The sequence below is a fragment of the Vipera ursinii genome, assembly GCF_947247035.1.
Source record: "Vipera ursinii genome assembly, contig: SUPER_Z_unloc_6, whole genome shotgun sequence".
NCBI classification, from domain to species: domain Eukaryota; kingdom Metazoa; phylum Chordata; class Lepidosauria; order Squamata; family Viperidae; genus Vipera; species Vipera ursinii.
In genome coordinates, this window is record NW_028148444.1 from 55,001 (window position 1) to 72,954 (window position 17,954).

The window sequence follows — 17,954 nt, forward strand, 5'->3', positions numbered from 1 at the left end:
TGAAGGGGGTTTTCTTTCCCCTCCCTTTTCGCGACCTTCCTCCCTATAGTTACGTGAACACCCCCCCCTCCGGTTGTGAAATTTTAAGCTCAGCCAATCCCTGCAGTTAGTTGTTAAGTGAGCCACGCGGTCATGAAGCGAAGCTGGCTCGTCGGAAGGTGACAAAAAAGGGGATCGCGTGACTCGTAACCGTGGGGCAGATAGACAGACAATGGATGGAGAGATATGGGGAGGGAGGGAGGGAGAGAGAAAGAAAGAGAAGAGATAGGGATGGTAGACACTGATTAGGTTGATGGATGGATGGATGGATGGATGGACGGATGATGAATGAATAGATACACAGACAATGGATGGATGGTTGGATGGATAGATAGATAATGGATATATATAGATGGATGGATGGATGGATGGATGGATGGATGGATGGATGGATAGGACAGACAGACAAGACAGATGATGGATATAGATTGATGGATGTATGGATGGATGGATGAACAGACAGACAATAGGTGGATCTAGATAGCTTGATGGATAAACAGACACGACAGATAGATGATGGATATAGATGGATGGATGCGTAGATGGATGGATGGATAGATAGTATAGACAGACAGACAGATGATGGATATAGATGGATGCATGGATGGATGGATGGACAGACAGATAATGGATAGATATAAATGGATGTATGGCTGCATAGATGGATGGCTAAATGGATGGATGTAGATAGTCAGAAAGATAGATAGATAGATAGATAGATAGATAGATAGATAGAGGTAGGTGGGTGGGTGGGTGGGTGGGTAGGTAGGTAGGTAGATATAGATAGATAGATAGATAGATAGATAGATAGATAGATAGATAGATAGACAGACAGACAGACAGACAGATAGATAGATATGATATATGGATGGATAGCTAGATAGGTATAGATATGATAGATACAGAAGATAGCTGGATATCTAGAGATGGATGGATGCGTAGATGAATGGGTAGATAGATAGTATAGACAGACAGACAGATGATGGATATAGATGGATGCATGGATGGATGGATGGACAGAGATAATGGATAGATATAGATGGATGTATGGCTACATAGATGGATGGATGGAGACAGATAGATAGATAGATATAGATAGATAGACACACAGACAGATAATGGATGTATATAGATGGATGGAGGGCTGGATAGATGAAAATGGATGGATGGATGGATGGAGATAGAGATAAACAGATAAATAGATAGATAAATAGATATAGATACATAGATATGGATAGATAAATAGATAAATATAGATAAATATATAGAGATTAGATATAGATATAAATAGAGATAGATAGATGAGATAGATAAATATAGATAAATATATAGATAGATAAATATAGATATAGATATAGATAAATAGATAGATAGATATGGATAAATAGATAAATATATATAAATAAATATAGATTAGATATAGATATAAATAGATATAGATAAAGATAGATGAGATAGATATAGATACATATAAATAGATATAGATAGATAAATAGATATAGACATAGATAAATAGATATAGATAGATATAGATAGATAGGATACACAGATAGATAATGGATGGATATAGTTAAATAGATAAATAGATAGATATAGATAGATATAGATAGATAAATAGATAGATAGGATAGACAGACAGATAATGGATGGATATAGATGGATGGATGGATAGATAGATGAGGGTCACTTTAAACGTACCCTAATCAGCAAACATTAAAATGAAATTTCACATTCAGCTCTCAAAGGGTCACCACCTTCAACTTACACTGCCTAACCATGAGGGGGGGAAAATTATGCACGCATGCACACGCGCACAAACACACACACACACACACACACACACACACCGTATACAGGGCGAGAAAAAAAACCCAAAACAGAATCCTGCGACACCACAATTGCCTTCCGGGTTTCTGTTTCCAGCTGCAAACAGCTGATTGCGACTCAACCTCCTTGGGGACGTAAATAAATCACAATAAAAGAAAAAAGAGAAGAAAAAAAAAAGCAAGACCGGAGGGAAATAAATCACAATAAAAGAAAAAAGAGAAGAAAAAAAAAAAGCAAGATCGGAGGTAAATAAATCACAATAAAAGAAAAAAGAGAAGGAAAAAAAAAGCAAGATCGGAGAGGCCTTTGGATTGGCAGAATCCCTTTGAACGCTAAGACTTGACAAATGCTTCGTTTAGGGACGGTTCCAAGTCACCCAGCGCACCGCGAAGACTTACGACCGATGCTTAAAGGAGGGTTGCGGCCCACACACACACACACACACACACACACACACACACAGACGGGTTTGGGGATCCAAATTCAGACGCTGGGCAAGCGTCGACTCGGATTTGCGACGGTTGCAGCGTCCCGGGGTCACGTGATCGAAAAAAGCCAAGACGCCTGTCGACCGACTCGGGAGTCATGACGGTGGCAACAACACAACAACAACAACAACCGGCCACTGGAAAGTTTTTCACACTTTTTATCTATCTATCTATCTATCTATCTATCTATCTATCTATCTATCTATCTCTATCCATCATCTATGTATGTATGTATGTGTGTGTGTGTGTATGTATATGTGTGTGTGTGTGTGTGTGTATTAATAACAACTATGAAAATACAGCTGTTTTGTGTTCATCCCAGCTGGAGGATTTTATACTAGTGTCTGTGTGTCTATCTCTCTGTGTGTGTTTGTGTCTGTGTGTATATATGTATGTGTGTGTGTGTGTGTGTATATATATATACTGCTCAAAAAATAAAGGGAACACTTAAACAACACAATGTACTGTATTTAATAGTAGGATGTCTTATCTTGTGTTCCCTTTATTTTTTGAGCAGTATGTATGTATGTGTGTGTGTGTGTATATATGTATGTGTACACACATATATACAGATATATATACATATATACACACACATACACACACACACACACACACACACACATATATATATATATATATATATATATATATATATATATATATATATATATATATATATATATATATATATATATATCTATATATATATATAATATACATATGTGTGTATATTTATTTATTTTATTTTATTTTAATTCCATTTATATCCCGCCCTTCTCCGAAGACTCAGGGCGGCTTACAATCTAAGAAGCACAAATCAATGTGCTTAGCAGTAGCCTTCATTCTATGTAAATGCCTGTTTATTATTAGGGCTTTCACACACACACCCCAAGCGGCATTATTACAAAGTCAGCTTATTGCCCCCAACAATCTGGGTCCTCATTTTACCTACATATATGTGTGTGTATATACATGTATATATGTGTATACATACAAACACACACACACACATATATATGTGCTTTTTTTAATTCCATCCCAGTGTTCATTTGTTTGTTAATTTTAACATGCCTGGGATTCGCATTTTTAATCTTATCAAGGAATATTTCATCAATATTTTATCAAGGAAAATTTTTAAATTTTAAATTTTAAATTTTAAATTCGGGAAAAATAGGGACCACTCCGGTGGGAAGGGAACAGCGTTCCGTGCGCCTTTGGCGTCTAGTCACGCCGGCCACATGACCACGGAGACGTCCTCGGACAAGCGCTGGCTCTTCAGCTTTGAAACGGAGATGAGCACCGGCCCCTAGAGTCGGAAACGACTAGCACGCATGTGCGGGGGAACCTTTACCTTTACCTTTATTTAATCCTATTTTAATTTTAACTCTTAACTTTTGTACTGTTTTAACTGTTTTTAACTTTGCCCTGTAAACCGCCCTGAGTCCTTCGGGAATAGGGCGGTGTAGAAATCAAATAAATAAATAAATAAATAAATACGCATGTATGTATGTATGTATGTATGTATGTATGTATGTATGTATAGGTATATATAAAATCAATGGATTGACGGAGAGACAGACAGATGATGGATGGATATAGATGGACAGACAGACAGATGATGATATAGATGGATGGATGGATGGATGGAGATAGATATAGAGAGATGAGATATAGAGATAATAGATAATTAGATATAGAGATTAGGTAGATAGATAGATAAATTAGAGACAGACAGACAGATGAGATGGATGGACGGATGGATGGAGATAGAGATGAGATAGAGATGATATAATTAGATATAGAGATGATATAACTAGATATAGAGATATAGAGATGATATAATTAGATATAGAGATACAGAGATGATATAATTAGATATAGAGATGATATAATTAGATATAGAGAGATGATATAATTAGATAGAGATGATATAATTAGATAGAGAGATATAGAGATGATATAATTAGATATAGAGATGATATAATTAGATAGAGATGATATAACTAGATATAGAGATATAGAGATGATATAATTAGATATAGAGATATAGAGATGATATAATTAGAGATGATATAACTAGATATAGAGATATAGAGATGATATAATTAGATATATAGAGATGATATAATTAGAGATGATATAACTAGATATAGAGATATAGAGATGATATAACTAGATATAGAGATATAGAGATGATATAATTAGATATAGAGATGATATAATTAGAGATGATATAATTAGATATAGAGATATAGAGATGATATAATTAGATATAGAGATATAGAGATGATATAATTAGATAGAGATGATATAACTAGATATAGAGATATAGAGATGATATAATTAGATATAGAGAGATGATATAATTAGAGATGATATAATTAGATAGAGAGATATAGAGATGATATAATTAGATAGAGATATAGAGATGATATAATTAGATAGAGATGATATAACTAGATATAGAGATATAGAGATGATATAATTAGATATAGAGATATAGAGATGATATAACTATAGAGATATAGAGATGATATAATTAGATATAGAGATATAGAGATGATATAATTAGATAGAGAGATATAGAGATGATATAATTAGATAGAGAGATATAGAGATGATATAATTAGATAGATATAGAGATGATATAGATAGACAGAGAGAGACGGACAGATAGATGATGGATGGATGCATGGAAGAACGGATGGATGCACATACATCTTTTTTATCTGTTGAGGGTTTTCTCAACATTGATTGACAGTTAAACTATCGAAGCTCTCTCCCTCACAATCACCCTCCCGACAATTAAATTTCTCACATCATCAAAATAACCGCTCGGCACAAGACGACAAACGAAAATCAAAAAGATCTCTTCTTCCCTCAAAACTAAAAATGCGTTGTTTTTTCCCCGTTTCGTAAACTCGATTCCCTTCGCCGCTTCCTAATCAAGGTAACCCAGGTTATATTTTAACCACGGTCCAGCGGAAGCTGAAGTCTTGGTGGAAAGTTTTTTTTGTTTTCTCACTTAACGACCGTCGCAGCCTTCCCCGCCAATTCGGACCCTCGGCAAGGGTCTCGGATTGTTTTACGACGCTCGCGGCGTCCCCTCTCTTGCCGCTTTCCGACGAGCAAAAGTCAAGGGGTGGTGGTGGAAGAGTCGGATTCCCTGAACGACCCCGGCGAGTGACTTCAGAACGGCGGCGACTCGCTTAAGGACGGCGGGAGGGAAGGTCGTAAAAGGAAGGCCAAAGTCACTCAACGGTCTCCGAATCGTCCATAGGGGGGGGATTCCAGCACCACCGCCCCCATCGTCCTCTGAAGTCAGAAAGGAGTCCGTCCCAAGACCAGCGGCACCCGCTCCAGCCAGGCTGTGGCTTATGGGTCCTCTTCCCTTGGGGTGTCCCAGGAAAAGGGGGAGGGGGAGGGAGGGAAGTCTGAGAATCCAGGGGGATTCCGGCCCCTCCCCACAATCTCCCCCTCAAACCAGACAGGTCTCCAACCCCAGCTGCCCTCTCCGACCAGGCTGTGCCTTATGGGTCCCCTTCCCTTGGGGAGTCCCAGGAAAAGGGGTGTGTGTGTGTCTGTGTGCAATCCAGGGAGATTCCAGCTCCACCCACTCCCCCGAAACCAGGTGAGCCTCCAAGGCCAGCTGCACCCTCCCCGCCGCCACCACCCGGGCTGTGGCTGATGGGTCCTCTTCAGAGGAAAAAGGCTGGGATGCGGGGTGGTGGTGTAGTCCCCTGCCTTCATTCCAAAGTGGGGAGGATTCCAGCCTTCCCCACACACACCCCTCAAATTAGGCAGGCCTCCAGCTGCACTCCCCCTTTCCACCCCGGCTGTGGCTTATGGGTCCTCTTCCCGGGGGGGGTGTAGTCCCATGCCTTCATTCGGGAGGGGAGGGGAATTCCAGCCTCCCCCCCACCCCACAATCTCCCCTTAAAACCAGGCAGGCCTCCAAGGCCAGCTGCACACACACACCCCTCCACCACCCGGGCTGTGGCTGATGGGTCCTCTTCAGAGGAAAAAGGCCGGGATGCGGGGGGGGTGTAGTCCCCTGCCTTCATTCCAAAGTGGGGGGGATTCCAGCCTTCCCCCCAACGCCCCCTCAATCTCCTCCTCAAATTAAGCAGGCCTCCAGCTGCACCACCCCCCTTCCACCCCGGCTGTGGCTTATGGGTCCTCTTCCCGGGGGTATGTGTAGTCCCATGCCTTCATTCCGGGGGGGGGATTCCAGCCTCCCCCCGACTCCACAATCTCCCCTTAAAACCAGGCAGGCCTCCAAGTCCAGCTGCACCTCCCCTCCACCACCCAGGCTGTGCCTGATGGGTCCTCTTCCCAGCAAAAAGGGCCGGGATGGGGGGAGTGTAGTCCCGTGCCTCCATTCCCGGGGGGATTCCAGCCTCCCTCCAACCCCAAAATCTCCCCCTCAAATGAAGCAGGCCTCAAAGTCCAGTTGCACCCCTGCCCTCCAGGCTGTGGCTTATGGGTCCTCTTCCCAGGGGAGTTGTATTCCCGTGGCTTTATTCCAGGAGGGATTCCAGCCTTCCCCCCAATCTCCCCTTAAAACCAGGCAGTCCTCCAAGTCCAGCTGCACCCCCCTCCACCCCGGGCTGTGGCTGATGGGTCCTCTTCCCAGCCAAAAAAGTCGGGATGGGGGTTGTAGTCCCATGCCTTCATTCTAGGGGGGGATTCCAGCCTGCCCCCAACCCCCCAATCTCCTCCTCAAATGAAGCAAGCCTCCAAGTCCAGCTGCACCCCCACCCACCCTGGGCTGTGGCTGATGGGTCTTCTTCCCAGCCAAAAAGGTCGGGATGGGGGTTGTAGTCCCGTGCCTCCATTCCAGGGGGGATTCCAGCCTCCTTCCAACCCCAAAATCTCCCCCTCAAATGAAGCAGGCCTCCAAGTCCAGCTGCACCCCCCCCCTCCAGGCTGTGGCTGATGGGTCCTCTTCCCAGGGGTGTGTATAGTTCCATGCCTTCATTCCAGGAGGGATTCCAGCCTGCCCCCCAACCCCCCAACCTCCTCCTCAAATGAAGCAAACCTCCAGGTCCAGCTGCACGCCCCCCCTCCAGGCTGTGGCTGATGGGTCCTCTTCCCAGGGGTGTGTATAGTTCCATGCCTTCATTCCAGGAGGGATTCCAGCCTGCCCCCCAACCCCACAATCTCCTCCTCAAATGAAGCAAACCTCCAGGTCCAGCTGCACGCCCCCCCTCCACCCAGGCTGTGGCTGATGGGTCCTCTTCCCAGCCAAAAAGGTCGGGATGGGGGTTGTAGTCCCATGCCTTCATTCCAGGGGGGGGGATTCCAGCCTGCCCCCCAACCCCCCAACCTCCTCCTCAAATGAAGCAAACCTCCAGGTCCAGCTGCACACGCCCCCCTCCAGGCTGTGGCTGATGGGTCCTCTTCCCAGCCCAAAAGGTCGGGATGGGGGTTGTAGTCCCATGCCTTCATTCCAGGGGGGGGGATTCCAGCCTCCCTCCAACCCCAAAATCTCTCCCTCAAATGAAGCAGGCCTCCAAGTCCAGCTGCACCCACCCCTCCACCCAGGCTGTGGCTGATGGGTCCTCTTCCCAGCAAAAAGGGCCGGGATGGGGGATGTAGTCCTGTGCCTCCATTCCAGGGGGGATTCCAGCCTCCCTCCAACCCCAAAATCTCTCCCTCAAATGAAGCAAACCTCCAGGACCAGCTGCACCCCCCCTCCACCCAGGCTGTGGCTGATGGGTCCTCTTCCCAGCCAAAAAGGTCGGGATGGGGGTTGTAGTCCCGTGCCTTCCTTCCAAGGGGTGGGAGGGGGAGAGATTCCAGCCTCGCCCCCCCCCGAACCCCCCAAATCTCCCCTTAAAACCAGACCTCCCCCCTTTCCCCATGAAAGAGCCCCCCTCCCCCTCTCCCGTCGCCCGCGGGCGCCCGGTTGGGGAAGCTCCGGGCGCCCCGCCCCTCCCCTCCCCATCCCGCCCGGCTTCACCTTCTTGACGGCCGGCTGGAAGGCGAACTCGGCGGCCTCCTTCAGGTCCAGCCAGATCATGGGCATGCGGGGCACGGCCTCCATCCCGCCCGACCGACCGGCCGGCCGACTAGGCCCGAGGCGCCTACGACGACGGCGTCGGCGTTGACGGCGGCGCTAGGCCTCTCGCCTCTCGCCTCGCCAAGCTCTCTCCGGAAAGAGCCGAGCGGCGGCCGAGTCGGCCCGAAAGGCGGAGGCCTGCCGCGAGGCCTGCCGGGAAGGGTAGTTCCTTCCTCCTCCTCCTCCTCCTCCTCCTCCCGCTCTGCCCGGGGAAGTCGGTAGCGGGGTGGAATGGCGCAGGCGCAGTAGCGCGGCTGTCGGGTTGGGGTTTCTGAGGGAAGAAGGGAGAGGGGAAGGGGAAAAAGAAAGAAAGGGAGGAGAGGAAGAAGGAAGGAGAGAGGGAAGGAGGGAACGACGGGAAAAGAGGAGAGAAGGAAACGTCCCAAAGCAAAAAAGAAGAAGGGAAGGGGGGAAAAAGGAGGAAAGAGGAAGGGAGGAAGAAGGGAAGGGCGAAAGAAAAGAAGGGAGGAAAGAGGGAAGGAGCGAACGACAGGAAAAGAGGAGAGAAGGAAACGTCCCAAAGCAAAAAAAGAGAGAAGGGAATGGAAGGGGGAAAAAGGAGGAAAGAAGAAGGGAAGAGAAGAGAAGGAAAAGAAAGGAAATAGGAAGGAAGGAAGAAGGAAGGAAAGGAGAGGAGAGGAAAAGAAAGGAGGGAGGGAGGGAGGAAGGAAAGAGGGAGAGAAGCAAAGAAAGGAAGGGAGAAAAAGAAGGAAAAGAAGGGAAGAGAAGAAAAGAAGGGAAGGGAGGGAGGAAGGAAAGAGGGAGAGAAGCAAAGGAGGGAAGGGAGAAGAGGAAAAGGAAAAGGAAGGGAAGGAAATGTAAGAATACAAGAAAAGAAGGGAGGAAGGAAGGAAAGAGGGAGAGAAGCAAAGAAGAGAAGGGAGAAGAGAAGGAAAAAAGGGAAAGAAGAAGGGAAGAGAAGAGAAGGAAAAGAAAGGAAATAGGAAGGAAGGAAGGAAGAAGGGAAGGAGAGGAAAAGAAAGGAGGGAGGGAGGGAGGAAGGAAAGAGGGAGAGAAGCAAAGAAAGGAAGGGAGGAAAAGAAGGGAAGAGAAGAAAAGAAGGGGAGGGAGGGAGGAAGGAAAGAGGGAGAGAAGCAAAGAAAGGAAGGGAGAAAAAGAAGGAAAAGAAGGGAAGAGAAGAAAAGAAGGGAAGGGAGGGAGGAAGGAAAGAGGGAGAGAAGCAAAGGAGGGAAGGGAGAAGAGGAAAAGGAAAAGGAAGGGAAGGAAATGTAAGAATACAAGAAAAGAAGGGAGGAAGGAAGGAAAGAGGGAGAGAAGCAAAGAAGAGAAGGGAGAAGAGAAGGAAAAAAGGGAAAGAAGAAGGGAAGAGAAGAGAAGGAAAAGAAAGGAAATAGGAAGGAAGGAAGGAAGAAGGGAAGGAGAGGAAAAGAAAGGAGGGAGGGAGGGAGGAAGGAAAGAGGGAGAGAAGCAAAGAAAGGAAGGGAGGAAAAGAAGGGAAGAGAAGAAAAGAAGGGGAGGGAGGGAGGAAGGAAAGAGGGAGGGAGGGAAGCAAAGGAGGGAAGGGAGAAGAGGAGAAGGAAAAGGAAGGGAAGGAAACGTAAGAAAAGAAGGGAGGAAGGAAAGAGGGAAAGAAGAGAAGGAAAAAAGGGAAAGAAGAAGGGAAGAGAAGAGAAGGAAAAGAAAGGAAATAGGAAGGAAGGAAGAAAGAAGGGAAGGAAAGGAGAGGAAAAGAAAAGAGGGAGGGAGGGAGGAAGGAAGGGAAGAGGTTGAGAAGCAAAGAAAGGAAGGGAGAAGAGAAAAGGAAGGAAAAGAAGGGAAGAGAAGAAAAGAGAAGGAAGGAAAGAGGGAGGGAGGAAACGAAGGGAAAAGAGGAGGGAAGGAAACGTCACAAAGCAGGAAGGGAAGGGAAGGGAAGGGGAAAAAAGAAGGAAAGAGGAAGGGAAGAAGAAGGGAAGGGAAGGAAAAAAGGGGAGGGGAGAGAAAGGAGGAAGGAAAGAGGGGGCGAAGGGGAGAGAAGGAAGGAAAGAGGGAGCGAAGCAAAGAAGGCAAGGGAGACGAGGAGAAAGGAAAAGAGAAGAAGGGAAGGAAACAAAACGAGAAGAAGGGAAGGGAGGAAGGAAAGAGGGAGGGAGGAAACGAAGGGAAAAGAGGAGGGAAGGAAACGTCACAAAGCCAAAAAAAGAAGGGAAGGGAAGGGGGAAAAAGGAAAGAGGAAGGGAAGGATAAAAAGGGGAGGGGAGAGAAGGGAGGAAGGAAAGAGGGAGCGAAGCAAAGGAGAGAAGGGAGAAGAGGAGAAAGGAAAGGAAAAGAAGGGAAGGAAACAAAACAAGAGAAGAAGGGAAGGGAGGAAGGAAAGAGGGAGGGAGGAAACGACAGGAAAAGAGGAGGGAAGGAAACGTCACAAAGCAAAAAAAGAAGGGAAGGGGAAAAAGGAAGGAAGGAGGAAGGGAACAAGAAGGGAAGGGAAGGAAAAAGGGGAGGGGAGAGAAGGGAGGGAGGAAAGAGAGAAGGAGAAGGAAAAAAGGAAAGGAAGAGAAGAGAAGGAAAAGAGGGAAAAAGGAAATAGAAGGGAAGGGGAAACAGGAAAAGGAAGGAAAGGAAAAGAAAAAAGGGAGGGAGAGAGGAAAGAGGGAGCGAAGCAAAGAAGGGAAGAAGGAAGAGAAGGAAAAAGAGGGAAGGAAAGAAGGAAGAGGGGGGAGGAGCAGGAGAGAAGCACGCTTTGAGAGGGTTGGACTTCAATTCCCAGAATCCCCTAGTCGGCCATTTCAGCAACGCTTCGGCCGTGACAGCCCCGCTGTCACAAGAGCGACTTCGAACAGTCCTCGCGCTTAACGACCGACGGGCTCCTCGCCACGGTCGCGTGACCCAAAACCCCGGGGGCATTTGGCAACTGACCGGGGCTGGCGACGGTTTCAGGGTCACGGGTTTGCCCCGTTGGCCACCTCTTCTTCCCAGCGAGGGGAGAAGCCCAGACTCGGCCTAACGTCCGCCCGCTTCGCTTAACGACCTTTTTTTTTTTTATGAATTTTTTTTTCGAACGTACGCCTTCACCGTTACGCCTTCACCGTTTCGGTAAACGGCGCGTTTGGGTTTAAAAAACAAAGCGGTCGCAATTAATTTCCATGATTCCGCGGTCGGCGGAATGGCTTCCCTTGACCGCCTCTTTTTGCGACGAGGCTCGCTCTTTTGGCCAACCTGAAAAAAAATTCCCCCGGTTCTTCTTTCAAGAAATGGACAATGACACCGAAGCCGTTTTTCTCCTCTTGCTTGCGGCAAATAATGACCACACCAATATTATTATTATTATTATTATTATTATTATTATTATTATTATTATTATTATTATTATTATTATTATTTATTATTTATTATTATTATTTATTATTATTAATTTAATTTGTATATGAAACTCATTTGCTAATTGATCATCTCGGTGGCCTCCGTCCTAAATCCTTTTTTTTTTTCCTGTTTTTTATTACAATTTGTTTTTGCCCCACCGCGTTCAAAACGTCCTTAACGGGTTAAAGATTTTCTCAAAATCAGTTACTCTCTGAAGCACCTAAGTCTTTGGCCTCCTTACAAGACATCCCATTTTTATGTTGCTCAGGTCTTAAAGAAAAATCTCTGAAATCCTGCCTGAGCAGGGGGTTGGACTAGATGACCTCCGGGGTCCCTTCCATCATCATCATAATTATCATCATTATATTATTATTCTGGTGGTTGTTAGGAAAAAGACAAAACAGAGAAAACGTTTCTTTTATGTGAACCATCCCAACTTTTTTATATTTCTCATATCTTAAAGAAAAATGTCTGAAATGGTATGGGGTTTCCTGCCTGAGCAGGGGGTTGGACTAGATGACCTCCGGGGTCCCTTCCATCATCATCATAATTATCATCATTATATTATTATTCTGGTGGTTGTTAGGAAAAAGACAAAACAGAGAAAACGTTTCTTTTATGTGAACCATCCCAACTTTTTTTATATTTCTCATATCTTAAAGAAAAATGTCTGAAATGGTATGGGGTTTCCTGCCTGAGCAGGGGGTTGGACTAGATGACCTCCGGGGTCCCTTCCATCATCATCATCATAATTATCATTATCATATTATTATTCTGGTTGTTGTTAGGAAAAAGACAAAACAGAGAAAACATTTCTTTTATGTGAACCATCCCAACTTTTTTTATATTTCTCATGTCTTAAAGAAAAATGCCTGAAATGGTAGGGGGTTTCCTGCCTGAGCAGGGGGTTCGACTAGATGACCTCCAAGGTCCCTTCCAACTTTTTATTATTATTATTTCAATTTTCTGGGGAAAACCTCTAAACGAGAATGTCGGAAACGGGACATAGAGCGCAACCAAGAGGACTCACAAGAAAAGAAATTCTACATCCATCATCATCATCATCATCATCATCATCATCATCATTATTAAAAAAGACAAAACAGAAAAAGTTTCTTTTATGTGAACCATCCCAACATTTTTATATTTCTCATATCTTAAAGAAAAATGTCTGAAATGGTATAGGGTATCCTGCCTGAGCAAGGGGTTGGATTAGATGACCTCCAAGGTCCCTTCCAACTTTTTATTATTATTATTTCAATTTTATGGGGAAAAACTCTAAACAAGAAGGTCGAAAACGGGACATAGAGCGCAACCAAGAGGACTCACAAGAGGGTTGGATTAGATGACCTCCAAGGTCCCTTCCAACTTTATTGTTGTTGTTGTTATTAGGAAAAAGACAAAACAGAGAAAACGTTTCTTTTATGTGAACCATCCCAACATTTTTATATTTCTTATATCTTAAAGGAAAATGTCTGAAATGGTAGGGGGTTTCCTGCCTGAGCAAGGGGTGAGACTAGATGACCTCCAAGGTCCCTTCCAACTTTTTATTATTATTATTTCAATTTTATGGGGAAAAAGTCTAAACAAGAATGTCGAAAACGGGACATAGAGCGCAACCAAGAGGACTCACAAGAAAAGAAATTCTACATCCATCATCATCATCATCATCATCATCATCATCATCATTATTATTATTAAAAAAGACAAAACAGAAAAAGTTTCTTTTATGTAAACCATCCCAACATTTTTATATTTCTCATATGTTAAAGAAAAATCTCTGAAATGGTATAGGGTATCCTGCCTGAGCAGGGGGTTGGACTAGATGACCTCCAAGGTACCTTCCAACTTTATTATTATTATTATTATTATTATTATTATTATTATTATTATTATTATTATTATTATTATTATTATTTATTATTATTATTAAAAAAGACAAAACAGAGAAAAAGTTTCTTTTCTGTAAACCATCCTAACATTTTTACATTTCTTATATCTTAAAGAAAAAGTCTGAAATGGTACAGGGTTTCCTGCCTGAGCAGGGGGTTGGACTAGATGACCTCCAAGGTCCCTTCCAACTTTATTATTATTATTCTAAAACTTTTATTCATAAAACATGAAACTCGGTCAACTGAAGACTCAAACTGACTGGCACTAATGGTTGACACGGGTTGCTGCCAGCATCCTAGGTCTCAACCAGGTATCTCGGATTATTATTATTATTATTATTTAAAAAGAGAAAACAGAAAAAGTTTCTTTTATGTAAACCATCCCAACATTTTTATATTTCACATATCTTAAAGAAAAATCTCTGAAAAGGTACAGGGTTTCCTGCCTGAGCAGGGGGTTGGACTAGATGACCTCCAAGGTCCCTTCCAACATTTATTATTATTATTATTATTATTATTATTATTATTATTATTATTATTATTATTATTATTATTATTATTATTAATTGACAAAACAGAGCAAAAGTTTCTTTTATGTAAACCATCCCAACATTTTTATATTTCTCATATCTTAAAGAAAAATCTCTGAAAAGGTACAGGGTATCCTGCCTGAGCAGGGGGTTGGACTAGATGACCTCCAAGGTCCCTTCCAACTTTATTATTATTATTATTCTAAAATTTTTATTCATAAAACATGAAACTCGGTCAACTGAACACTCAAATTGACTGGCACTAATGGTTGACACGGGTTGCTGCCAGCATCCTAGGTCTCAACCAGGTCTCTCCTTAAAATGTAAGATGTTCCGAGTAGCGCAGGTTGGGTTTTTTTTTGTAGCTTTGCTGTAGTTATTGCAGGAAGCTGCAACGTCTTGATGTGTTTTGTACAGTTTTATTTATTATTATTTATTATTATTATTATTATTATTATTATTATTATTATTATTATTATTATTATTATTATTATTATTTAAATTTATATACCGCCCTATTCCCGTAGGACTAATTATTATTATTATTATTATTATTATTATTATTATTATTATTATTATTATTACTATTACTGTTACTATTACTACTACTTACTACTAGTATTATTATTAGCAAAAAAAGACAAAACAGAAAACATTGCTTTTAGGTAAACCATCCCAACATTTTTTATATTTCTTTTAGCTTAAAAGAAAAATGAGAGAGAGAGAGAGAGAGAGAGAGAGAGAAAGACAAAACGGAGAAAACCTTTCTTTTCCGTAAACCGTCCCAACATTTTTTTAATATTTCTCGTCTCAAAAAAAAAAGAAAGAAAGAAGAAAAGACTTGAAGGATTTTGTCCCTCGTTCAGCTAATCTTCATTTATACTCAATTTTTTTTTCTTTTTCTTTTTCTATTTCTCAAACAAATCTTTTTAATTTTTCTGCTAGGGTTTCCTGCAGTGAGGGATGGCGGCCGGCAGGGGGCGCCACACAAATCTTTTTATTTTTTCTGCTAGGGCAGGGGGCGCCGCAGGGCTTATTTTTTCTTTTTTGGTTTTAACTCTATCGGTAAAACAAAGAAGCGAAGCCGCCATTCACAGGTGTCTTTCTCTTGAAGGAGAAGGCCAAAGCAGCTTAATGGTGGGTCTCGAACTCGCCTCTGGAGGGTCTCAAACTTTGAAAGAGGAATCTCTTAAGGCCGGGTTTCCTCGGGTCCAAAACAGCCTGGGTTTGTTGATCGTTGTGTGTGGGTTGTATAACCAAGGAGAACCTCAAGTTGTCGGTGCCTCCATCAGGACAGGTTATTCAAGAAATCATTGTCCTCGAAGGGTGGGGTGGGGTTAGGGGCTCTCTTGCTCGGGCAGGGGGTCAGACTAGATGACCTCCCAGGGTCCCTTCCAACTCGGCCACTGTGTGATTCGTTAAGGAACTCCTTCTCGTGCAGTGGGGTCGGACTAGATGACCTCCAGGGTCCCTTCCAACTTGGCCATTGTGTGAATTGTTAAGGGCCTCCTGCTCAGGCAGGGGGTCAGACTGGATGACCTCCAGGGTCCCTTCCAACTCGGCCATTGTGTGATTCGTTAAAGGACTCCTTCTCGGGCAGGGGGGTCGGACTAGATGACCTCCAGGGTCCCTTCCAACTCGGCCATTGTGTGATTCGTTAAAGGACTCCTTCTCGGGCAGGGGGGTCGGACTAGATGACCTCTAGGGTCCCTTCCAACTCGGCCATTGTGTGAATTGTGAAGGGCCTCCTGCTCAGGCAGGGGGTCAGACTGGATGACCTCCAGGGTCCCTTCCAACTCGGCCATTGTGTGATTTGTTAAGGGCCTCCTGCTCAGGCAGGGGGTCAGACTAGATGACCTCCAGGGTCCCTTCCAACTCGGCCATTGTATGATTCGTTAAGGGCCTCCTGCTCGGGCAGGGGATCGGAGTAGATGACCTCCAGGGTCCCTTCCAACTCAGCCATTGTGTGATTCGTTAAGGGACTCCTTCTCGGGCAGGGGGGACGGACTGGATGACCTCCAGGATCCCTTCCAACTCAGCCATTGTGTGATTTGTTAAGGGCCTTCTCCTCGTACAGGGGGGTTGGACTAGATGACCTCCAGGGTCCCTTCCAACTCGGCCATTGTGTGATTTCTTAAGGGCCTCCTGCTCGGGCAGGGGGTCAGACTAGATGACCTCCAGGATCCCTTCCAACTCTATTATTCTGTTATTCGGAAGAGGAGGAGGAGGAGGAGGAGGAGGAGGAGGAGGAGGAGGCTCGGGCAGAGGGTTGGACTAGATGACCTCCAGGGTCCGTTCTGACTCTCTCATTCGATGATTCTGTAAGGGCCTCCAGCTTTAGCAGGGGGTTGGACTAGATGACCTCCAGGGTGCCTTCTGTGATTCTGTGATTCTGAGGAGGGGGAGGAAGAGAGGGAGGGGAAGGGGAGGGGGGGGAAGGGGGGGAAGGAGGAAGAGGAGCAGAGGGAGGAGGAAGAGAAAAGAGTCTCCTGCTTGAGTTGGGGTGGACTAGATGACCTCCCAGGTCCCTTCCGTCCCTATTCATTCTCTGATTCTGCAAGGGCCTCGTGCTTGAACAGGGGGTTGGACTAGATGACCTCCCAGGCGCCTTCCAACTCTGCTATTCTGGGTTCTCTTGTGCATTTCTGTCTGTTTTCGGCTGGCTTTTCTCTTTGACGAAAATACGCCTTCAGCTTTCCTGGCAAGGTTACCTAGTTGAGAGAGGACCAAGGACCCCACTGTCCGTCCTTCCTTCCTTCCTTCCTTCCTTCCTTCCTTCCTTCCTTCCTTCCTTCCTTCTAGCCCTGATGACGTTCCCTAGTTGGGTCCTGAAACATCTGCAAGGAAACCTCCCAGCTCAGAGAGCCCCAGGGACCCCACAGTCCAATCTTTTTCTTTCTTTCTTTCTTTCTTTCTTTCTTTCTTTCTTTCTTTCTTTCTTTCTTTCTTTCTTTCTTTCTTTCTTTCTTTCTTCCTTCCTTCCTTCCTTCCTTCCTTCCTTCCTTCCTTCCGCCTCCTCTTCCTCCTCGCACTGATGATGTTATCTAGTTGGGTGATGAAACATCTGGAAGGAAACCAGCCAGCTCAGAGAGCACCAGGGACCCCACAGTCCCTTCCTTCCTTCCTTCCTTCCTTCCTTCCTCCCTTCTAGCCCTGATGACGTTCCCTAGTTGGGTCATGAGACGTCTGCAAGGAAACCACCCAGCTCAGAGAACACCAGGGACCCCACAGTCCAATCTTTCTTTCTTTCTTTCTTTCTTTCTTTCTTTCTTTCTTTCTTTCTTTCTTTCTTTCTTTCTTTTCTTTCTTTCTTTCTTTTTCTTTCTTTATTTCTTTTCTTTCCTTCTTTCTTTTTCTTTCTTTTTCTTTCTTTCCTTCCTTCCTTCCTTCCTTCTAGCCCTGATGACGATCCCTAGTTGGGTCCTGAAACGTCTTCAAGGAAACCGCCCAGCTCAGTGTCCTTCCTTCCTTCCTTCCTTCCTTCTGCCTCCTCTTCTTCCTCGCACTGATGTTGGGTGATGAAACATCTGGAAGGAAACCACCCAGCTCAGAGAGCACCAGGGACCCCCACAGTCCAATCTTTCCTTTTTTTCTTTCTTTTTCTTTCTTCCTTCCCTTCCTTTCCTTCCTTCCTTTCTTTCTTTCTTTCTTTCTTTCTTTCTTTCTTTCTTTCTCTTTCTTTCTTTCTTTCTTTCTCTTTCCTTCCTTCCTTCCTTCCTTCCCTTCCTTCCTTCCTTCCTTTTTCTTTCTTTCTTTCTTTCTTTCCTCTTTCTTTCTTTCTTTCTTTTCTTTCCTTCTTTCTTTTTCTTTT

At 44.4% G+C, this 17,954-nt stretch overlaps 1 protein-coding gene across 2 annotated transcripts in view; it reads right to left on the reverse strand.

Moving 5' to 3' along the window:
* The window catches only part of PTPN23 (protein tyrosine phosphatase non-receptor type 23), a 64,356-nt gene extending 46,856 nt beyond the window's left edge, over positions 1–17,500 (reverse strand). Inside the window, exon 1 of one of the 2 annotated variants that reach the window (XM_083380079.1) lies at positions 17,251–17,500. Coding sequence is in view for 1 of the 2 variants with exons in the window: in XM_083380081.1 (XP_083236207.1) it covers positions 8,323–8,406 (84 nt within the window). In the remaining variant the exon portion in view is untranslated. Of the gene's footprint in view, positions 1–8,322; positions 9,190–17,250 lie in introns of those variants that run through there. The other variant, XM_083380081.1, reaches the window with a different exon arrangement.
* Between the last annotated feature and the right edge of the window lie 454 nt (positions 17,501–17,954).